The sequence below is a fragment of the Octopus bimaculoides genome, chromosome 1 (assembly GCF_046866305.1).
Source record: "Octopus bimaculoides isolate indiv1 chromosome 1, ASM4686630v1, whole genome shotgun sequence".
NCBI lineage: Eukaryota > Metazoa > Mollusca > Cephalopoda > Octopoda > Octopodidae > Octopus > Octopus bimaculoides.
Genome location: NC_142928.1, coordinates 110,738,068 through 110,764,077, shown reverse-complemented (window position 1 = coordinate 110,764,077; position 26,010 = coordinate 110,738,068). Strand labels below are relative to the sequence as shown.

Genomic DNA, 26,010 nt, shown 5'->3' with positions numbered 1-26,010 from the left:
AATGAATTCTTCTCATTCTATAAAATATCTGCTCATTTAGTATTGCTTAATGAAGACGTTTCATTTTTATTGTTTATTATTATTATTATTATTTAATATATTTTCATTGATAGATGTATTTATGATTTCAAGCTAAATTGAAAACACATAAAATAAAAATATACTTAGCATATTTTTCCCATTAAACTTTCAGTTGTCTTTTTATTTTGAGTTTGTTTTTAAACAATGAGACCAGCTCTAATCAGTTTTTGAAATTATTTTTGAAACCTTAAGCTGAGAGTTTATGTAGTGATTTAACATGAAATTTTCAACAAAACTTTTGATTGTTTTTTTATGTGAAGAATTGAAAATTCATTAAGATGAATGTACATAGATACATACATACATGCGCTCATGCACACACACACACACATACATGTGTATATATTAATTTATGTAGGCTTTGTTATGTACTAAATCACATTCATGCCACATTAAAAGCATCCAGTACACTCTGTATAGTGGTTGGTGTTAAGAAGGGCATCCAGCTATAGAAGCCATGCCAGAACAGACAATGGAGCATGGTGTGTGTGTGTGTCCCAGTCTTATCAGCTCCAGTCAAACCGTCCAGCCCATGCCAGCATGGAAAACGGACATTAAATGATGATGATGATGATGATGATTGTGCCAGTGTAGTGCTGAGGTTAACTTAATCAGTGAAACCCTTTCCACAAAAGTTTGTGAACCTCTATCATTATTAGAAATCAATGTTAAAAGCCATATATTCTACAGTTTTGGTTAGTACCTAATTTAAGTTAGAGGAACATAAACAAACCTGCACCAGCTGTCAAGAGGTTGTGGGAAACAAATACACACACACACACACACACACACACACACACACACACACACACACACACACACACACACACACACACATATATATATTTATATATGATGGGCTTATTTCAATTTCTATCTACCAAATCCACTCACAAGGCTTTTAGTCAGCCCAAAACTATAGTAGACACTTGCCCAAGGTGCCACACAGTGGGACTGAACTTGGAACCATGTGGTTGGGAAGTGACCTTCTTAGTATACAGTCACACCTGCACCTACACAACCATCTCTCTTTCTCTCCCCCCCCCCCCAGCCAATATACACTAACATTGTGCTGCAAGATGATAAATTATAGATGAAGTTAACAATTATCTTCTCTAGTAATTTGTTATTATCTAGACTATTTCTACCTTGCAGGAGGTCTACTTATGTTTGGAAATTAATTTAAAGACATCTTCATGTTTCCTTACTAAGCAAGATATTCATGTATATAAGTTATTGACATTCTCAATTTCATTTCATCTTTGGGTGTCATGTTTTGGCATTAATTGCCTGCTACTTCTTAGACTCAGGTTTTTTGCCATTCATTTTTTTCTTCTTTTTCTAACCACTCTACATTTTACTTATCATGCTGTTTCTATGATTGTCCTTCTTTCTGTCATTCATTTCCCCAATATGTATATTTTCATTTTTTATATACATTTCTACCATCACACAAAATTTATATTAATATATTTGTGAAATTCGTTTTACTTGATTTTTTTTTTTTTTTCCAGCATAGCTAACCAAAGTGTTTGGCAATTTATCAGTGGCACTGGCATTCTTAGACCAAAGGTAAGGACTCACACCTTATTTAGTTCTTTTGAACAATTGTAATATTTTTAGAAAAAAAGAAAAATGAATTAAACTGCAGAAAGAGTACAGTGGAATCAGTTTCTATTTTTCATAGCTGTCATCATCATCATCATCAACATCATCCATATTTGTAATTAGTAATTAATATGATTTATCATTTAATGTGCTTGTATGAGCTTGTTAAGTAATTTGAATCAAGGGTTTTTTTGTTATTTTGTTAATTTTTCTCTTCATTGACGATTATTTCACAGCTAGAATTAGAATAAACCAAATTTTTATTTGTTCCTTTCTTCAGTTAAAAATTTCAGTTGATATTATTGACATTTTATAGAAACTGTTTATTGTTTTTATTATTTAGAAAATTAAAACTTTTGTATGCAATTACTTGATTTATTGACAGCAAGGCAGTCTTATAGAAGTCCATAACTACTCACTCTGTTAATTTATTCCAGTAGAATGATGTACTTAAAGTTTGTGGTCAGGAATCCTAATTCTACCATAGACTACACAGTACTGAGCTCCCACATTTTTCTTATCGAGGCTTTTGCCTTAGTAAGATAATAGTGATCTGGTGATCTTCATAAAAGGAAGAGGAAAGCATATGAAAGAAAAATAAAGACATTGATGGAAATTCACTTGCACTTTAGACAAGATGGTCTTTAAGGGGTTGTTCAACATGTTCGAAGTAGTAGCCAAATCTTCAAATTTGATGTCTACATTTTAGTCAAGTGTGAAAGGCCCCATGATCCCTTACAAGGTCTCTGAGACAAGTTAAAGGAAAGAAGTTATCTTCAGACCAAATTTCTGGCCTGAATAAGTGCCAGGTGGTGGTAATGAATTTAGCCTCCAACACAATTAAGCCATGGTGAGATTGGAAATTAAATGAATGCAAATATCACAAAGTATCCTGTCCAAAACTCCAGTTGGTACTTTATCAACAATGGTTAAGAAAAGAATATGATGGTCATGGCTTGAATGTTTTCAATATTCCTTTTTTTGTTTTATAGTTCAAATTGGGCTGACAATTCCTCCTTGAGCTCACTGTTTATCCTCACTCTACTTTCAGTTAAACAGCTCCCATAAAGCCAATCATTCTCATCTAACTTTATTACCCATTGGATTGCAAACAGTGAAATCATTATGGCACTGTGCTTCTTTACAAACCTACTTCTGTTTTATATTTACATGCAGTGCTCCAGCATGGCCACAGTCAAATGACTGAAACAAGTAAAAGAGTAAAAGAGCATTCTTTTCATACATAAATGTTTTAACTTTAGGACCTTGTAATTTTTTAAAAAATCATAACTATTATAGAGAAAGTGATTTAGTGTAACTTTCTTTTGAAATATTGTAGTTTTTAGTGATACTCCAATAACCACATGTGTCATGAGGTAATACTTATATTCTTCCAAAAGCTGAAAGTACCATATATGGTACACTAGGGCAGATTTGATTCTCTTACTTGTCTCTCAGTCTTCAAGCATTTGATTAGTATTGGTAATACTCTTCACTGAGGAGATTTTATTAAGACTGAAACATGTGTGGAGTTGTCACCATACTTATCAAAGATATGTCACATTCTCCAGTCTGTGCCATCTACCTCTGAATGTTTAATTCTTTTGAATTTTGGACTTCTTTCCTTTGTTTCTCTGGAGAAGTAATCATTGGTATAGACAGAATATTTGCATTCTAATTTAACCTACAAGATGGCTTAACATTTAAGTTTATTTTATCTCAGTCCTTGTGATTTATACTGTGATGTGCATAAAAAGTTATTGTTTAATTGATGACAGGCCATCTAGATAAGAAATATACAAATTAGGCTAACTATCAAGGTATTAGCCTAATTATCAACAGCTGATTCATGATTGGAGAAGGAAGCCTGGTACACCTTTTCTGAGGAACAGTCACAAATGATGAAACAGTCCATCAGGAGACTCACTCCTCTTTTTTTTCTTCTACCTATAGGAGAAATATGTTCATATTCTTGTGTAATCCACAGTGTCTTTATATTATTTAAATTCATTTCACATCTGATTTATGCCTGCTTGTACGGAAATAGATTTACATGTGTTTGTGGTTGTTGACATTCTATGTGTCTTTGTATTTCACAGCTTTAGTAATAAACAGTGATGTAATGTTTACATCCCCTTTAGCTCTGTACATGTGAAGTCCAGTGGAATAAAAAGTAAAATTCCTTATTTGAAAAATAAGTATAGGAGGCAACAGGAAGGGATTCTGATTGTAAAATTTTGCCTCAATAAGTTTCTTTCCAACTAATGCCAGCATAAAGGGCTTGTATTATAAAATGAAGAAATTTTATTATTATTATTATTATTATTATTATTATTATTATTATTATTATTATTAGAATTTCTATCATATAACACACACACACACACACACACACACACACACACACACACACACACACACACACACACACACAACTGTATATGTCTGTTTGAGATAGCCTCCAGTAAGAAACTTTCTGTACATAATGCTGAATTTCTGAATTTTATTTATTCACACTCACACATGAATACCTATGTATTCATGTGTGAGTGTAGATAAAATTCTGAAATGCAGCATTATATGATTGTCTCAGTAAGACTGTAGAACTTTTTTTAAGTTTGGCATATGTCTCTACCTAGTTATATTGTATTGTTTTTAAATTTTCATTGAGTTGGAGATAGTTTTCTATTTTGTTGGAGGTATTAGAAAAAAATATATAGCAAAGCTGACATATCAGGAAGAAATTTCTAATACATTTCAGCAAAGGTTTGGGGTTTTTTTATCTTTTTTTTTTCTTTTTTTTTGCGTATTTCAGTCCGACTTGAAGTTTTTGTTGTAATACAATCACATACCTAATCTTTATTCTTGAATTTTCATCCTAATAAAATTCACTTTATGTCAGAGCTATTTCTACAGTACAGCCGATATAAATCTTCCAAAGTTTTTCCTTCTCATCGTTACTTCTTGTCTTCTATTGATTTCACTTCTTTTACATTTTACACATGATGTACTAATGCCCTTTGCATATGCTGCATGCTCACACAAATACACTTGCATATACATGCAAGTAGGCTTGTACTTTTTTTTTATAACTAAATTATCAGATATGCAAATGCCATCTTCATTTGAAAAACATCACACATTTTTAAAATCTAAATTTATGAAACTTTTATCCACCAACAAAATATACTGAGTGATTTATAAAGTTAGCTATAAATTGTTTGCATTCATTATCCAGTATTTAAAAAAGCTGCTCCTGTGGACGGTAAATAAGATTGTATATATTACAAAGTAATTATAATAATGATAGTTATCCTCAAATTAGCATGATGCTACAAATAATCAAAGAAAGAATGAAGTTAATTAAACTAACCCCATGACATTACTGGCACTCTTGATTCTTGATGTATGGGAGTTCAGCCTCAACTGGTTATAAATATAAAACAGATAGATGTAAGTAAATTGTAGGATTCATTCATGCAGCACTCTACTCTATCTTTTTTGCTGCGTCAATCTAATAATTGTCATAAGGCATTAAGTTTTGAGTGGTGGGATTAAATGCTAATTATTACAAAACTTGAACAGGTATTTCTTTATCATTCAGAAAGATAAAAAGCAAAGCCACCCTCAGCTGGATGTAAACTCAAGACATACAGGAATATAATTAGATATTACGAAGCCTTTTGTCCATTGTGATACTAATTCTAGCACCAAAAACAAGTTGTGGGTGGATGAAAGACATAAATGCTTCAGTAGATACTCTTTGTGATCGTTAAAGTATTCCTTTTGACAGAAAAAAAAATTGGAAAATTAATCTCTCAAACGAAATGCGTTCTGTCATTGAGAGATTAACATTAAACACCTAACAGTTATATGTACAAAACACACTTCCCAATATACTTGACTGGTATTTCTTTTGATTGAAGATTAACAAGTCATATGTGATTTCTGTTACATCTATCTTATTGAGAGAAATCCACAAGTTTTGGTTTATATTATTCTGTCACACTGCACCTGTGTGTGTGTGTGTGTGTGTGTGTGTTATAAACGAGTGTCTTTTTATATACCTACAGCTAGATACTTTACAATACAACAGCTACCAAGTAGAAGAGCATTTTTCAGCCTTTTGATGAACAATCCAAATTTAATCCACTTCATCAAAAAATAAATTATGGTGCAGACACATATGCTTCCATAAAAGATCAAATGATAACTGATTATTGCAATTTGGATTATATTGAATATACTTTAAGAACTTTTTTTATTGCTTCTTTTATGTGCTGTAGGAAGTTTCCAAATAAAGTAGACCTCTAGAGTTTTAAATCTTATCTTTCAGCTCCAGAGAGATGTATAGTTTATTCATTTGTTTTTATGGCACAGTAACTTGGGAATTTTTATTGAAAATTGTATTAGAAGTGTTTTTGATCTAATTCTTTGGAATATTGAATATTCAGGAATTGTTGCTGTATTGCTGTTGCAGCTGAGGTAGGATTTATGTTTTGAAATTTTTATCAATTTTTAACTAAATTTGTGCTTTCTTTTCTTAACTACATATTTTCAAATTTCCAGAAATGTATGAATAGTGAATGTGCAATCAAAGCATTGGCTGATATGTGTAAAATTACACTGCTATGGATATATACTACAATCAGATGACAGTGAAATTATACTTTTAACTGATAAACAGCAATAAACTTCTAAATGTGTATTATGAAAATGAAAATCCTATTGCATCTTCTGAATGTATAAAACTCTTATTACAAACTGCATTTGTTTTATGAATTCATTGAACTTTCATTTGTGTGCTGTATTGCACATGTAATGTAAACATGCATGAACAACAAAACCTAGGAAGACATGAGATGATGTGATGAAGGCTGATCTCACAGAGGCGGTGTCAAAGGATTGGATGACTTTTGAAATGCAGTTCTTGAGGAGAGCTGCCTAACACAGATTCTGGAAGCACAATGTATATATATATATATATATATATATATATATATATATATATATATATATATATATATGCACAACTTTCTCCTCTCCTTCACTTAAGTTTCTTCCTCAAAACATTCCCATCACCCATCATCTCTCTAACTGCTCTATTCTGCTGGTGTAATTGAATGTGAGCAGAACTGTATGCTTTAGCTTTTCTCTGATACTACTTACCTCCACCTTTTGTAATACCCCAGGACCATTTCACTCTTATCTATCTTTCATTGATAAAACGCCTCTCTCTGTCACTACACATCTCCCTATTCTCCACCCACTATGTCTTACCCATGCTGTTACAACTTACCCAACCACGTCATTCTCCCTCTCTTTCTCTCTCTCTCCCAACCTTTCTCTTCCAATCAAATGTATCATCATCATCATCTTCATCATTATTATTGTTTATTAAGGCGGCAAGCTGGCAGAATCGTTAGCACACTGGATGAAACGTTTAGCAGTATTTCGCCCATCACTGTGTTCTATGTTCAAATTCCGAACAAGGTCGACTTTGCCTTTCATCCTTTTGAGGCTGATTAAATAAGTACCAGTTACACACTGGGGTCAATGTAATCAACTTAATCCTTTCCACCAGATTTGAGGCCTTGTGCTTCCAGTAGAAAGGATTCTTATTGTTATTATTGTGCTGAGGTCAGCTTTGCCTTTCATTCTTTTGAGGTTGATAAATTAAGTACCAATTAAATACTGGGGACGATGTGATCGACTAACTCTCTCCCCTCAAATTTCAAGCCTTGTGCCTATAGTAGAAAGAATTATTATTATTATTAACGCAGCAAACTGGCAGAATCTTTAGCCCACCAGGCAAAATGCTTAGTGGCATTTTATTCATCTTCATGAAGACTTTGCTTTCATCCTTTCAAGGTTGATAAAATAAGTACCAGTCATGCACTGGAGTCAATTTAATTGACTTATCCCCACCCCTGAAATTGCTAGCCTTGTGCCAAAATTTGAAACCATCATCATTATTGTTATTAAGGCAAAGGTGACGAGCTGGCAGAATCATTAGCATGCAAGGCAAAATGCTTAGCAGTATTTCGTCCGCCTTCATGTTCTGAGTTCAAATTCCACTTTGCCTTTCATCCTTTCGGGATCAATGAAATAAGTACTAGTTGAGGACTAGGGTTGATGTAATCGACTATCCCCCTCCCCCAAATTTCAGGCTTTGTGCCTTTAGTAGAAAAGATTATTATTAATAAGGCAGTGAGCTGAGCAAGCCGGATAAATTGCTTAGTGGCATTTCGTTTGTCTTTACATTCTGAGTTCAAATTCTGCCAAGGTTGACTTTACCTTTCTTCCTTTTGGGGTTGATGAAATAAATAACTGTTGAAAACTGGGGTCAATGTAATCGACTAAACCTCTCCCCTAAAAAATTGCTGGACTTGTACCAAAATCTGATGGAATTGTTATTCAGTAGTTTTATTTTTATCACATGCTTTCACTGCATTACCAAGTCCAGCTCTGTATGCACTAGGTGTGTGGTATGGTTTGTTGTGGTGCTCTTATTTTCCTTATATTGAAAGTGCTTTATGTAGGATGTGCACAGTGCCTAGTAGTGCTATTTTCTGTATGTTGTATACATTTGTAAGTCCTGGAGTTTTGGTTATCAGATAGAATCATTAGCACACCTGAGAAAATGCTTATCATTTCTTCTGGCTTTACATTCCGAGTTCAAATACCACCAAGGTCAGCTTTGCCTTTCATCATTTCAGGATCAATAAAATAAGCTCTAGTTGAACATTGAGGTTGATGTAATTGACTAGCCCTACCTCACCAAAATTTTAGATCTTATGCCTATAGCTGAAAGGACCGTTATTTTTACTCTTCTGCAGCTCTGCAGCTCTTTATCGCCCTTCTCCTTTTCTGCACTGTCATTTGTCTTCTCTCCTTTAACTCCCCCAACTTGTTTCTCATTGGTTACCCTTCAATTTCCCCTCAACCCTATCTAATTTGTACAGTTATTACCCACTGTTCCCTCTTCCTACCCCTCCTACTTATTATCTCTCAAAACTTATTCATGATATTCACCTTCTCATCTATTTTCTATCCCTAACTATCTCTCACTCTCCCATACCCTCTTTCAACATCTACCCAGCTATACTTCCTGTTTTCTTGTTTCCACTGACCGTCTAATTATTTCATATCTTGAGGGTCTACCCTGATGTGTTATCACAACTATTTTCATCTCTTTCCAGTCCCACCCTGACAACTCTCACAGTCTCTTCCTTAATGTGAATAATTGTTTTGATCCCCTATAGTTGTGGTTCTCAACTAAGGTCCATATGACCTTTGGTAGTCCACATGAGATTTTGTTGTTAAAATTTATGTGCAAGAAACTGATTATATTTCTACAATACACAGAATATTTTAACAATTTTTTTTAATACAATTCCTGTTATAATATTTAATTATAAAAGTATAATAGGATTTTTTAAACATTGAATGGCCATGAGGGTCCATCCAAATAAAATAGGAATCGAAGGGGTCCATAGGTTAAGATTGGTTGAGAACCAATGTAAGGAATCTGTTCTGTTCTGGCCCCTTTCTCTCTCACTTTAATCAACCTCACTTGTGCCAGTGCCATGATAAAGCAGCCAGTAGTCTGTGTAAAATGGTTGGCATTCAGAAGTTCATCCAGTCATGGAAGCCATAATAAAGCAGATATTGGAGCACACCCATCGGATACTGTCTTAACTGTGCAACCCATGCTAGCATGGAACATGGACATTAAATGATAATGACAAGGGTGAACCTGATGCCAGCATTTGACAGTAATCATACAATTGACTGCAGTAGGCGTGACAATTTCAGTACAGAACGCAATTAACCAGAACAGATACTAAGATACTGCAAAGCGTCTCAACCAATATTCTTTAATTTCATCAGTCCACTTGTGTGTGTATGTGTCACTATTAAACTTTTTTTTCCCCCAATATGAAACTCTGTGATGAATTCTTGTATATCTACTGTGTGTATTATTGTTTCAACCCACTGAGCTTTACTGTCTCCCTATATGGAAAATCAGGTCACTGAGGCACCTCATAACTCATTTATTGCAATGTTATTCTAGAATTTTACACTTTTCAAAAGCTAACTGCTTTTTTCTAAATCCTGTTATAACAACTTAGAATAATTGGGGAGAACATCCAACACCTAGTGACGGTTCAGTGAGAGTGCTATTATTTTTGAAAATATTAATATTATAAGCATATTTGTTTATCTTCCTTGTTAGATCTAGAATTAGTTATTTTTAGCATTAGGGTAATGCATTTACATGCATGATTTCTTTCTAAACTGATCCTGTATCTATTGAAGCCAATTAATGATTGATGACTGTGTTTACACTCATGGTATCTAAATAAAGCCAGTATCTGTTTTAGACACCTAATGATTGATGAGAGCAGTTTTATCCATGTGATCTGTGAGGCTTTTTTAATCATTGATTTAGTAACCTCCTGTTTTTTCTTACATTGTTTTGAAAACAGTTTTTGGTTCTCAAAGAAGTTTCACTGTGTGTGCATGTTTCTATGTTATAAAAACAATTTTACATTAATCTATACTTTTGTAAAGTACAAGTTTATTGTTAAACAAGAATATTGTCGGCCTGTTAAGCCATCATCAGACAATGCCTTAACTGGCCAAAACTTCAAAGTCATTGTCAACAGTATTCTTGTTTAAGTGCATATATATATATATATATATATATATATATAGGATGATTCAAAAGTCACCATACATAGGAAAAATTAATTTTTTTATAAGAAACAGTTAAATAAAATAAAAACTTTCATATAAAAAAATAAATTGTTCTTATGTATGGTGACTTTTGAATCACCCTGTATATATAAAGCTATGAATCTATTATGCGATCATGAATTGTATGCAAGAACAGTATAATATAAACATTGGATTTTAACCTAACTTTTACAAGTTTTTGTCTCCTTTTGTTGTGACTGCTATCTTATTTAACTTTCACTCGCAACCTTAGCAAGCTCTCAGACGTTTTTGAAATTGATGATTTGTTGCTTCAACTTCTGATTGTCAATAGTTGTGTGGTCGATGTGAGCATGCTGTCATGATTTCAGTACGTTGCAGTTCTATGGAAAACTGATTAAGAAAATTGGTGTGTGTGAATGCCTGACAAGGGTGAGATACTGCTCCTCAAGTTGGTTTCATTGGAATTGCACAGAATCAAAAAGTGGTATCATTTTTATGAAGTCTAGCCATTGTAATGTGTGAGCAGGTGAATGTTTACCAGTCAGAAGAACTACTGGTCTATAATTTTTATGAGTATGGTTGCTTATTCTCATTATTTTTGTGTTAATGATTAGGGAGAGCATTGTCTTGCAACACATTTCATTGAAATATGTATAGTAACTGTTTTAATCTCGTTGAATGAAACTAGGTTGCCATGTTCCAGAGTCTTATTTTTCTGTGATTTAATTTTTTATCTTTTGTTATTTCCTTGTTTAATTGTTTGATGCTGAGGTTTATTTCTGTTTTGAGCAATGTTGTCAGGCTGTGTTTGAGGTTGTTACAGTTTTTTTTTTTTTTTTTGCAATACACATTTGGCTGTTTCCTGTGTATTTTGAGAGTGGTATTTGACCATGTTGCTTTATGGGATGTTTTTAGGATGTAATTTTGTTGAATGGGTATATTACAATGTACCATATTTACTAAGCCATACTGCTAATCTCATCATCATCATCATCATCATTGTTTAACATCTGTTTTCCATGCTGGTATGGGTTGGATGGTTTGACTGGAGACTGGCAAGCCAGGAGGCCGCACCAGGCTCCAATCTGATTTGGCAATGTTTCTACAGCTGGATGCCCTTCCTAACGCCAACCACTCCAAGAGTGTACTGGGTGCTTTTTACGTGCCACCAGCATGGGAGCCAGTCAGGCAGCACTGACATCAGCCACGTTCAGTTGGTGCTTTTTACGTGCTAACAGCACAGGACCCAGACGTTACTGGCATTGACCGTGTTCAGACGGTGCTTTTTATGTGCCACCAGCACAGGGAGCCAGTCAGGTGGAACTGGCAACAACCCATGCATAAATGGTGTTTATTGTGTGCCACCAGCGTGGGACTCAGTTAGGTAGCACTGGCATTGGCCACAACTACAATTTCCATTTGATTGCAATTTGATTTGATTCTGATTTTACTTGACTCAATAGACTTGACTCAATAGGTCTCCTCAAGCACAGCATGTCACTCGACAATTCAAAAGTACTTTTTAAATGGTCTGGTTATGCGACACTGGTATAGGCTGCAACTGTGATCTCACTTTACTTGCTGGGTCTTCTCAATCACAGCATATCTCCAGAGGTCTTGGTCTTTTGTCATTGCCTCTGTGAAGCCCAACGTTCGAAGGTCATGCTTCACCACCTTCCTGGGTCTCCCTCTTCCACTGTTAGGGAGTGACACTTCTTCACACAGCTCTCCTCATCCATGCATAACACATGACCATACTAGCGCAGCCGTCTCTCTTACACACCATATCTGATGCTTCTTATGTCCACCATTTCTCTCAGAACGCTTACACTATGTCGTGTGTGCGCACTGACACTACACATCCAGCGGATCATACTAGCTTCATTTCTTTCGAGCTTATGCATGTCTTCAGCGGTCACAGCCCATGTTTCATTGCCGTGTAGCATGGCAGTTTGCACACATGCATCATACAATCTACCTTTCTCTCTGAGCGAGAGGCCCTTTGTTACCAGTAGAGATAGGAGCTTTCTGAACTTTGCACGGGCTATTCTTATTCTAGTGGCAATGCTCTCCAAGCATCCACCCCCACTACAGACTTGGTCACCTTGGTAGCTGAATCTAGTGTTAAATATTGGTACAAAATTTTTACCCATCATAGATTTAGCTTTTCCTTGTATGTAAGTTGCACTAAAGTTTTTCAGTTAAAATCAAGTATAAAATAGTGCAGCTGATACATATAGCTTGATGATTATAGTAGTATTCTTGATACTGTTTCCTTGTGGAACTTGTTGTATTTGGGCAATATGAATAGAGTAATAGTATGAGATAAGTTGTGGGATAGTGGTCCCAGAGACATCATCATGTGTAGAACTCCCCATTGCTGGTGGTCCTGTGCCAGCGATTCTAGATCCTCCAAGGTAATGTTGAACCTTTGGAGATCTTCCCCAGTCACATCCAGCCATCTGGTGCAGAGCCTGCCATGAGGGTTCTTGCAACTGCTGCATCTAGTGAAAGTAAAGCCCTGGTAGGATAATCTAGCAGGAGACTGAAGACATGTCTGTACCAGTTCATACAACAGATAACTATGAGGTGGGAGGTTGCTGGCTGGTGCATGCGCACATGCAGTTGTTTGTTAGAAATGTGATGGTATTATCTAATGTTCTCGGTGGTTCTCAAGCTGTTGAAGCTGTCAATCCTCTTTGCCAGGGTCTTCAAAAGGGTCCCCATTTCTGCTCAATAGAGAAGAATGGATAGGACCAATGCATTGTAAATATGGAGATAGAGCAGTGGTGCCAAAGAGGCTTTATGAAGTACATGATCTTAGCAGCCAGACAAAATCGAAGCCAATATGGAGAGATGGAGAGTCCGGACCATCTTCAACATGCATCAGCTTGGTCTTCGCCCAGCTCACCTAAAGGCCAAGCTTTGCTGATTCTTTCCAGGTAGGTAAGGTGGTAGTTCCCAAAGGTAACACCAGAGACTTACTCACAGACCTTTGTCATCAGATAATTGATGACATATTTGAAGAGGTTGGGGGTGACCACACACAGCCTTGTCTGAGCCTACTGTTACTGGGGAACCAGTCAGAGTCCCTCCCATTCACCAACGTGCAGCTCTTGGAACTGCTATAGAGCCATAGGAATTGGGCTGTGATCTTGGGAGGCACACTGATGAGCTTGAGAATTTTCCAGCATGTTGCATGGTCGATTGTGTCAAAAGCCACCTTGGGATTGACAAAAGTGGTGGCAATCTTTGCAGAACCTCTCAGATCTTTCAATGATGACATGAAGGACAAAAAATTAAAGGGACATTCCCAAATTAATGAACTATATATTCATGTTAACTGTCATTCAGAAGTGTTGAGACTTTATAAGGAAGTTACATTCTAATCATGTAGGAAGTACAATGAAATAGCATGTTACATTTCAGTTCTCATTTGAAAATTGCCTTATATTAAGTCTTATTTGTATTCCTTGCTAAAACTACAATACCAGTTCTGCAGTGTTATAAGCATTCACTCTGCTCTTTGTATTCTGGCCATTATAAAACCAAAATATAAGATTGTACTTTAATGCATGTTAATTTTTCCCCAGCTAACCACATAAATAGGTCAGTGTTGGTAGAGTACAAAATAGTCAACCTGGTGCAACTGTCCAACCCTTGCTAGCATGGACAACAGATGTTAAATGATGATGATGATAATGATCACAGAGACGAGAAAAGTAAGAGAATTAGGTGGGGATCACGTTAGTACTTAGAACATCCAAAGCTGAAATGGCCATTAGAAGATGTGGTCAAGATCATTTTAAGAAACAGGTTGAGATAAAGTTATTTCCTTGAAATTGTTTGAAAATAGTTGAATGGGGAGCATTGTTTTATGCACACGAAAATAGAATTGTGTAAGTGATAAAATAATTAAAGCAAGGACTAGTGATAAGACATATGACAGCATTCTTGTCCCCTATTTGCAGTAGGTTTAATTGGCAGGCAAAGGGAGCAGTTTTTTTAAAGGCTTCATGCAACCTACCAGTGTCTGAAAAGATTAAAACAAATACATACAAGCTATAGTTGTGATAAGAAATGAATTGTGTACTTCATCAGGGTAAGATGTTGAAGATGAGATAGGCAGACAGCAGTGAGTAGTATACTCTTCATTAAGTATTATTGGCTGAGGATTAGCAGATTGGGAAGCAAAAATGTATAGGAAGAAGGAATTATGGAAGAGATTTTATTGTTAGGCAAGACTTTCTTTCAACACTAAATGATACCTTTCTTAATGTGGAGAAGGAATAGTGACATTCTTCTATAAAATTAGTGTTAAGTGTTCTCAGTAGAACAGCATCTCATTTGACAATATGGTGTTAAAACTGAACAGTGTATATGGCTGTACAAGCTAAGGGATAGGCCCTGTAACTGAGGAAAATAGACTATAAGGAGTAATATCAGGAACTGAGACTTTAGGCTTATCTAAATAGAGAAGCCCAAAGGTTCACTGTTGTATTGTACTCTGAGGATAAGCAGCATGAGAAATTCCTAATTAGAAAAGAAAAAGAAAGAAAACTCTCTTCCTTAGAATTTTATTAATGTGGTAGTATATAATTTGTATCTTTTCCATTTCAAAGGGATATCACTTTAGTTTTAGATTCTTCTAAGTGCAAGCTTTTTGGGAAAGTAATAATTGGTTAGAAGTCAATTTTGCATATTTGATTTTCTGAGAGAAGACACTTATATGAGAAAATTCAAATAAATCAATTCTCATGAAATTAATGTATTTGATAGATGTTACAACCTGTCTCAGTTATGTTAAACCATTTCCATTTTGCAGGTTTTTACTTGAATAATGCAGTTAAAAGCCTTAAGTATGAGCTCTGATCTCTTTCTCCAGCCCCTCCCCCCATGCCTCTTAAATCAAATACATTGTCAATTTCCAGACAAGTGTCTTTCAGGAATATTGCAGAAGTTTGAAGAAAAGAATTGCTATCATGATTCTAATGTTCTTCTTGACATTTTAGTTCGAACATTTAACAGGGTTATTCAATTGTTATCTTAAATCGAATGTATTACTTTTATGTAATAACTTCATTAATACATATGTAGAAATTTTAAACATTGCTTTAAATTAATATTGCTTCCATTTATAAAGTTGGCTACAGAGTTTTTCTTTAAAAAAAGAGAGAAATCTCTGCTTATCCTGTCATTAGACTCTTTCTTTTTATTGACTTTCATGATAGGTTTCTGTATCTACTCAAAAAAGAACTTTCTTCTTAGTATGTGAACTAATATTACTGGCTACAATAGATTTATATTATCATACATAATCAGTCATGCTAAAGTTCTTCTTAAAATAATGAGTTTACTGTCTCAAGAATGGAACAGTCCATCCTGTTGATTTTGGTTATTGATTGATTACATCTTAAATGTAAGTGCAGCATACACTACAGTAACAGTTTCATATTTGTCCTATGGCAGGAGTGTTCTTGTTAAGATTTAAAAAAAATATATTTATATTTACCTTATCAGATATTTGAAGCACATAGTAACTACTATCGTTTATTCAGAATTCTCTCTACTGTGTGCCTAACCATTCCAGATCTATCTAGTTTATATTTTCCAAAGCTATAATAGCAATCTTTATGACTAAATATTTTTGACATTCTATATAATTCAAACTGCTGTCTTCTAAACAGGTATATTGTTTTTCATATTTTTTAGTCAGAAGAGAAGGCATGAATTTTTGCAGGGACTCTGAGACTTGTAGGAGGAGGCAACACAGTACTCTCAAACATGAGACCAGTCCAGTTTGCTTATAACATAATGGATTCTTCTAAAGGCAACGAAGGGGCAAAGTGGCGGGGTTAAATTAGGTGATAGATTAGTCTACCCTCAAAATAGGCCATTGCAGAATTTGAACTCACAGCACAAAGTGCCAGAATAAACACTACAAAGGCATCTGGTTTGACATACAGTTTCATCAATCAACTGCTTCAAATTGATATTTTTTTTTATCAACAGTGAAAGCAAAATTGATCCTGGTGGGATTTGAACTCAGAATTGAGGGAGCTGGATTAAATTCATTTTATTCCTATTTTCCCTTCTATTTTTCAAATGTGCATGTGTAGTCAGACCCAAGCAAGCAAGAAAAAACAGATCAAAATGTTGATATATATACATGTATGTATGTGAGAAAAAAGAATAATCTGTACATACAAAGAAGTGATTGGAAAGAATTTCTTTGCAAAAAGTGTTGCAATCAAATATCTGCTTAATTAAGCATTAAGCTGTATATATTGTAAAAACTACCAAGGATGTGTCATTTCAACCATGCTCACTAAAAGCACTCAATGAAGCGATATGTAAGTCATGTTTAGTAATGTGTTCTATATGTTTTACAAATATATGTATTTTCGTACGTAAAGACTATATTTCATATGGGATCTCAAACTAACATCATTATCATCATCATAATTTAACATCCACTTTTCCATGCTTGCATGGATCAGAGAGAATTTGTTTTGTCAGATTTTCTACAGTTGCTTGTCCTTTGTGTCACCAACCATCATTAGAATCATCCCAAAAACTGGAAATTTTGGGTATATTATTTAATTTATTTCTAATACCTATGGTTCAAATTTCATCAAAATCTGAAGCATATGAATTTTCACAGGGAGTTCTGCCCGCCCTTTATGCCCCCTCAAAATTGTACAGCATTACCCTTCTCTCTAGGCTTGGATTTTGTGTTCCAAATTTCATTAGGATTGGTCGAGTAGTTTTTCAAGTAACACACAAACACACAGACATTGATTTTTATATAATAGATATATATATAAAATGAAATCAAGGATATAAATCCTCTTAAAGGGATGTTAGCTTCTAAGTTCCCCACTTTTATCCAGTGTATCAGTGAGAAACCAAAAATGTCAGCTTCACATTGATAGATCTAGGTATACTATCTTTTTATGTTTTAGTAAAAATTAAAATGGAGAAATTGGCATATAGACATAAATTTATTTGAGCATAATACAATTCTGAACAATATCAAACTCAATTTTACCTACAATTAAATTTCTGTATCGAATATTGTTAATTGAGTATTTCTTCAGGGGAAGAATTTGACACAAAGGAGCTACATTCTGATGTGTTGTTTGACTCTTGGTAGAATCGGATATGTGCATTTCAGCAAACAATGTATTTAAAAAACTGTTACTTATGTATATGTAAATGCAAATTTCTAAATGCATTTGTGCACATTCATGTGTAATGTGTTGGGAAAAAAAAACAGAAGCAAATTATCTGTTAGTTAGCTTTAAAGATATTTCAATACGATTATTTTAAACAAGAAGATAAATAAGACATTATTCATAATTTACATTATTACTTATGATAGATCGAAATATCATTAAAGTATTTAATCACTTAAGTAATTTATAAGTCACCCAGTTGCAATCTAGAAATTGCAGTTAAATAATGAATTATTATTTTTTTTCTTTTAAACATAATTTCGTATATGCAATATCTTCCTGTATTTGTGCGTGCATTAGTTGATGCATGGAAAGCTACTAGATGATGACAAATCAAAACTGCTTACTAATTACCATAGCTGAATATTACGTCATCAATATTTGTGCACAATATATCTGTTTACATAACAGTGTGAACGAGTTTTATTGAGGAAAGCACTAATGTTAACAGATCCAAATAAATGAAGTCAATAAAATTAAAACCATTATTGCATTAATACATAGTATCTTTAACTTAATATTACAAATTATTTTCAAAATATATTAATCACAGGTTCCCAAGATACCTAGATATACCCAATTAACAGAGTTTGATATGGAAATTGAATTTTATTTAATTTAATTTCTCAAATTGAAGTAATTGGGCATGGAAACAATTGTAGGTGAGATTGAATTTGATATTGTTCAGAATTATATTATGTTCTAATAAATTGATGTCTATATGTCAATTTCTCCATTTTCTTTTCTACTCATATATATATATATATATATATATATTTACACACACAATCCAGGGATCTGAGAACAAGTAGAGAATTTACAATGGCATTCAATAACAATTTATTGGCATCAAGAGTTACACACTTTTTCCCATATTGAAGTTGTAAAGAAATTTGATAAGCTAAAATAAAAAACAAAACATTTTTTAAAAATCGAAAGATCAAATATGTTTAGAGTTCTCTAAACTTACTTTCTTGATTTTTATTTGTTTTTTTATTTTTTATTACTAGCTTTTCTGTTCAGTTGAACTCACCATTGTGTTGTGGCTGACTTAGAAATTCCATGCAACTATGTAATCTTCAGTAAGGGAATCTCCGCCTGATGTTAGCTGCTTCGAGTACAGTTCATTGCATAACAATTTCATCATGAGCTTCTGCTAGTTAAGAAACATGTAACATACATTTTACCTGTTACACTTCTTCAATTTGTGTGTGTGTGTGTAAAGGTAAGACCCAAGGATCCAGGTATAGGAAGTTATTAAGCTTTGAGCAGTCCATAGAAGGTGTAAAAAATGACTTTCAGAACAATAATGGTTTATTGGTGTAGAAGGTTATAAGTTTTTCCCATATCGAAGTTCGATAAGCTGAAAAAAAATATTTTACAGTTTACGGTTAGCAGCTAGGATGGCTATGTATGTGAATAAAAATCCAAATTTAGGGAATGGGGTAAGTAAAATCCAGGCTACATGTGTTTTCTAGGTTGCAGAACCTTGGAAGTAGTAATTACTCAATGTGGGGTACTCCACAAGCCAATGATACCTTAGTTATATGAAAGTTACATTGTCGTTAAGGAATCCCAAGTTAACTCGCAAATTTGATCGAAAATGAGTGGAAAGCACAGAGTGAAAGAAGAAAAAGAAAAGCATTTGTGTGAAGAAATATATGAGAGTGAGCAAATGTCTGAAGTTGTTAAGAAAAGGAGAGGGAGGGGAAAAATTTGGTAAGATTGAAACTGGTTTGGGGAATATAGGCTGGGGCCATTTACTATGTCTACAGTAAATATATAGAATATATATTGGGGCACCCTGTATATACATTTAAAAAATAAAGGAGAAGAATGCCAGGAGGAAGAGAGAAAGAGAAAATTTAGGAGTGGTAGTAAGTTGGAATTTGTTAGAAAAGAGGAAGATGGGAGATAATGTTTCTGGCCAATAGGCCCAATACATATTAACTTTTAAGTTAATAAGGTCCATAAGGAAAAATTTGCCATGAACCCTTCCGTTTGCCTCATCTGCCCCTCAAACTCTGACACAGGTAGGATTAACAAAGTTATATTAGATAGAATTCTACCTCATCTTCATGCAAAGATTACACTAAACCTATGGACTAACACTACTGAGGCCATTCAGTGGTTTAACTCCAAACATATATATATAAATTCATTTAGGTAGATATAGACCATTATTATTCCAGCATATCCCCTACCCTACTTAACAAAGCCCTCATATCTGCAATGAAACATTCTAAAACCATACTCAAGATGATATTGATGTTATCCTGGCAGCCTGTTGAACCATTGTAAAATTCAATGAGAGATTCTGGACCCGTAAGGCGACCCCTAACTATTTTGACATCTCAACAGGGGATGGCAACTCAGCCCAAATTACCAACCTTGTGGGTTGTTACCTGCTCCATGGTCTCCTCCCTGATATTTCTTGTGGTCTGTTTGCAATCCAGAACTCTAGTGACTGCGAAATAGAGCACCTTAGAAAACAAATCAGATAAACAAACTAGGGTATGTCACATTATCTGGTTCCACCCGCACCTTTGCCCTTAATGTTCAGACCAGAGTACCTATGCCATTCTTTGCCCTACTTTAGAAACATTTCCAGTTGTCTTAGAAAAATCTTCAAACCACCACCATTGATTAAATTTTCCTACTCCACTGCAACTAACATTGCTGGCATAATCTGACATCTGAACAATAAGAAACTTGGGAACCAGCAATTAGTTAACTTTAATCACAGTCACACAACTCACCCTAACCTCCAGTCCCCCCCCCCCATAACCCTAGAACATCCTTAAACCTCACCAATGCTGACCCTCACACCTCACACCACCTACCCAAATTCTATTACAACTCCACTATACCCACCACCGAAATAAGGAGTGGTGGGAATAATATCATTAGACATGAGAACTATTATAAACTACATCCTCCTGCATCACCCTAAAAAATACCAATCCTAACACTGCAGCAGACAATGAATATAACAGCAGGTTAACCCTAGGTAACCATAACCCCATAAATTCATCTTTAGCACCTTCTAGAAACTTTTGCAGCTGTAGATGCCCCACCTCCTATCCTTTAGATAATAGATGCCTCACAAAAAAATATTGTATATGAATGTACGGTATCAACTGAGAATTCTAATTATGTATACATCACCTTGTGCAGCACCACCTTCAAAGTCAGAGTGGGTAACCACTATTCTAGCTTCAAATCCCAAGCAAGAACTAACAGCACTTCTCTATCTCGGCTAATTCATCTCCTAAAAGATAACTCAATATCATATAATTTAAAAAGATCCGTAGTTACCCATACCTAACCATATAATGGTTGTAAAAATAAATGTGGTCTGTGCATTGCCGAAGTCTTTTCTATTATGCAGCCCACTTATTGTCTGAATGAATGAAACCATCTAACTTTTAATTGTAAACACTGGTTATGCAACACATTCTCAAGGTACAAATAATAGCCCCTTACCTTTTCCCTAACTATTCCTCTGCCCTCACTTCCATGTATTTATAACAACTTTTTAACTCCCACTATATATTTTTTTATATTTTATATTTCTTCTTAACCTTGTGATCTCTGTTCACCTTCCTTCTGCATATGAGCATATGCAGGTGCCTATGCACAAATGCACACCTACAAGGTACTACAGGCACACAGAAAATATACATGTGCATGTGTTAATATGTGTTTGTATAGTTAAGTGATAAACTACCAACTTACCTAGAACCACTATGTGCTCCTATTGACCAGAAATATTATCTCTCACCTCCTTCTCTTCTCCCAACAAATTCCAACTTACTACCACTCCTAAATTTTCTCTTTTTCTCCTCTTCCTGGCATTCTTTCCCTTTATCTTTCTTTGACTTTGTAAAAATGTATATACATGGTGCCCCAATATATTTGTTTATTTATTTACAGTTGACATAATAAATGACCCCAGCCTATATTCACAAAGACCTTCCCCAAACCAGCCAGCTTCAATGTTACCAAATTTTCCCCCTACCTTTCCTTTTCTTTATTCTTAATCTTAACAACTTTAGACCCACTCCCATATATTATTTCTTCACACATATGCTTTTCTTTTCTCTTCTCTCACTCTGAGCTTTCCACTCATTTCTGATCAAATCTGTGAGTTAACTTAGGATCCTTTGATGACAATGTAACCTTCATTTAACTATGGTATCTTCAGCCTGATGAGTAGCTAGTGGAATACCCCTCATTGAGTAATTACTATTTCTGAGGTTCTCCAAGCTAGAAAACATATGTAGCCTGGATTTGACTTGCTTCAGTCCCTAAATTTGAATTTTTATATATATGCATACAATATACATATATTGCTTCATGTCCTTCCATCACTAATTCTATAAAAGAGACTTCTGGAATAGTAGCATATCACTAAAAATCCTTTTCAAGCCTTAATTGATAATTCATACTCAGTGAATTTCAAGATCAATAATATAACACCATAGATAGCATAAAGTATAAAATAGAAAACAACATGAGATAAAAAGAAAATATTAAAATGAAAGTTTGATTTGTATGTTCATTAGTGCTTCTCTTTTGTTTTGTAATTAACCTAGCTTATGTTTCTTTAACTGCAATAGACTGAAAGACCAGACTTGCTATTGTGTGACAGCAAAGTTTAAATATTCCCAAGATTGTATTACTAGCCAAGATATTGATGCAGTCTTGCTACATTCTTTACAAATGACAAGGGTGAAGGCACCAGTTTTATTATTTTATTACTACAATAATATATTCCTACGTACCTTTTGTATCACTATAAGGGAAGTAACTCAAATAGTCACAAAAGAAACTGTTGCTAGTTATGGTAGTGGTGGTAGAGGAAGTGGCAGTGATGGTAGTGTTGATAATGTGAATGAAAAAACGACATAGAAGGAAAGAGAAAGAAACAGAGAAGAAAGACAGTGAGTGAATTGTGACAGCAGTAGTGATCATGTTTATACTAAAATATTAGAGTATATGTGAAAGGAAAAAGAGAGGTAAAGCTAACTCAGAATCATAATGAAAGGGGGAGAAGAGAAAGACACAATGATTTTAAGGAGTAAGAGTTAAAATAAACATGCAAGAGAAAGTATGGAGTTGAGGTAATGATATAGAGATGGAGGTGGGGTGCAATTTGAAATGTAACAAAGTTTGTAACATCACTGTCTTTAGTTCTCTCTCTCCATATATATATATATATATATATATATATATATATATATATATACCGGAGTAAGCACATGAAATGTGCAACAAGGTGGAAAAAAGAGTACTCAAATACCAGAGGTAGAGTAATATGCTTTATTTAAAAGCAGCAGAAATATAACAAAAAAACCGTTACTCTGAGTTTCACGTTCCCGTTCATCGGACAGTTTTGTTAGAAATCACAAAACTGTCCGATGAACGGGAACGTGAAACTCAGAGTAACGGTTTTTTTGTTATATTTCTGCTGCTTTTAAATAAAGTATATATATATATATGTATATATATATATATATATATATATACACACACACACACACACACACACACACACGGCAATAAGAATATAGAGGGGATCAAGAGGTGGTATTCATCAATTTTTAGACATTATATTATGTCTATTTATTTTTAAAAAAAACAATTATAACAATATACATACATGTATAACATTATGCTTTACATATATAATATATAAAATATAAAAATACCAGTAATTATTAAAATGTATAACATAGAACATAAAAAGTAGAATAGTTTCTTACAGCTGTTTCACCCAAGAGGTCATAGTACCCCACTTTACTTCCATCCCTTCTGTGAACTGAAGTATTTGGTAGATAAGATTAAGGTACTTCGGTGTACCTTTGGGCTTCGTCAGAGAGCTTAGAAAGTTCATAAGGTTAAGTTATATGTATAAATACATACATATATACACATATATGCCTATTTAAAGTACTCTGGCAATGTAGCTTAGTATATAAAACAATGGTCAGCTGAAAGTTGGTTCCATGGACACCAAGATATTATGTGTATCTACATATTTATGCATGTCAGTATGTTTGTAAATACGTGTGTGTGTGTGTGTAAATATATATTTCACGGTTCTCTTCCACAGTGACGGTACATGACTCAGTGGTTAGAGCGTCGGGCTCACAATCATGAGGTAGTGAGTTTGATTTCCAGACCAGGCTGTGTGTTGTGTTCTTGAGCAAGACACTTTATTTCATGTTTCTCCAGTTCTCTCAGCTGTAGAAATAAGTTGTGATGTCACTGGTGCCAAACTGTGTCAACCTTTGCCTTTCCCTCGAACAACGTTGGTTATATGGAGAGGGGAAGCTGGTATGCATGGGCAACTGTTAGTCTTCTATAAACAACCTTGCTCAGACGTGTACCTTGGAGGGTAACTTTCTAGGTGTAATCCCATGGTCGTCCATGACCAAAGAGAGTCTTTACCCTTTTATAACTTTCACCCATCTTACAGTTTTAAAAATAACTGAAATTTCCACAGCTATTGGCTAATTCTCATTAATTCATCCAACTAGGTAGAATCTTAATTTGTCAGAAATAGCAGTCAAATTTTTACTGCCATCTATAAAGCAAGGTAGGACATATCAGAAAATATAGTCCTAAATATACTATCTGAAAATAGAACTGGATGGTTATCACTGGAAAGCTTTTCAAGCAGGGTAAAAAAAAAAAAATGAGATAACACCCTAGGCAGTCATATTAAAAACATGTGTATGAAGAGTTGGAAATATTAGTTTTCTCAGCAAACTGTCTCAAGACTACATCAAAGATGATTAAAACTTTATTCGAGGTGACTGAAAATTGATAGATATAGCATAGTCTTGATGCACTTTTCAATTGGTTAATAACCTGCTCTTACTAAATCGTATTTTTCATTTCAGAAAAAAATGTAACGAATTCGTTGATAGCTTTTTACATTAATTCGGACCTGAAGTTAAGTGACCAAAATTGAACAATTTGTGCTGGAATAATAGCATCAATGAGTGACAGTTTTGGCAAAAGTTAGCTGAATCCTACCCAAAAATAAATATTTTGCCCACAAATGTTTTCAATTTCATGTATAAGCACAGAATTGGGAAATATATATGTGTATATACACACACACGTTCACTCATTTATTATAGATTATGAAAGCAATAAATGTTGTGTATTTTTGTCCCTTAAAGGAGTTGAACTCATAGCTCTCTTTGTTAGTTCTTTTACTGAACTATGTATATTTATTTATAGAAAAATAAATATGTAAATGAATGATTTAGCAGGACAAAAGAGAAATATGTATGTAACATCACCATCATTTAACACCCACTTTCCATGCTGGCAGGGGATAAATAGTTTGACAGGAAACCACCAAGGTGCAGGGCTGCATCAAGCCTCAATGTCATCTTTGGCATAATTTCTATGACAGGATGCCTTTCTTAGTGCCAAGCACTTTACAGAGTGCACTGGGTGCTTTTTGCATACCACCAGCACTAGTGAGGTTGCCATAAAACCACTACAACATAAAAGAACAGAAAAGACAGACAGGGAAAAAGTTCCCATTACTAGGGAAGTATTTGGGAAGGGAAGGTGGAGGTGGGTGGTTTTATGTCAAGTGTTGAAAAGCTGTTCAGAATGACCTGCTGACAATTGTAAAGACAAACTGAAATGGAATGGCCATCTCACAACAAGCTCTGGCCTAACAAAGACAATCCTGCAAGGCACAGTGGAAGATGGGCAAAAGCAAGGCAAGCCAAGGAAAAGTGGGATTGTAATACTAAAGAGTGGACAAGCCTCAATTTTACCAACTCACAGAGAGTAGCAGAAGACCGAGAGAAGTTGTGAAACGTAGTTGCAGAGCTGTCAATGAATGCTCCAACAGCCACACAGCCAAGGGATAGGATAGATTGAAAGTATGATAGAGGGACAAGTACAGATGCCTTGCTATTGAGGAGATACATGGCTGAAGGAGATAAGAGGAAGTTATTGATGGGGTGCTAGAGCAAATGTTCAAGGAACAAGAAGGTGTACATAAGAGAGGACATGGATGGTGAATCATATGAGGGGATGAGAGTATGTAGATGCTTTCATAGGAATGTGATTGGGGAATAAACAGGTGGAGGCAGTAATTAATGTAGTGGGTGATGAGCAAAGGTAGAGGTACAGATGATGGGAAATACCAGTATGTAAATGGGAAAGGTTGGAGATATAGGAAGGGCTCAAGAAGGAGAGTAGAATAGAAAGTAAGTAGAAGATGTAGGAGCAGTGGAGCGAGAGATGTAAGGATACATGAGAGGCTATAATAAGAGGATGGGTCATGATGGTAGATATAGTAGGGCATTGAGAGTGATAG

The 26,010-nt window shown here is 34.7% G+C and overlaps 1 protein-coding gene across 1 annotated transcript in view; it reads left to right on the top strand.

Annotated features, from left to right (window-relative positions):
- The window catches only part of LOC106881422 (nucleoporin NUP188), a 475,282-nt gene that overhangs the window by 159,282 nt on the left and 289,990 nt on the right, over window positions 1–26,010 (top strand). The window contains exon 2 of the mRNA XM_014931808.3: window positions 1,596–1,653. Coding sequence (XP_014787294.3) covers window positions 1,596–1,653 — 58 coding nt within the window. The remainder of the gene's footprint in view (window positions 1–1,595; window positions 1,654–26,010) is intronic.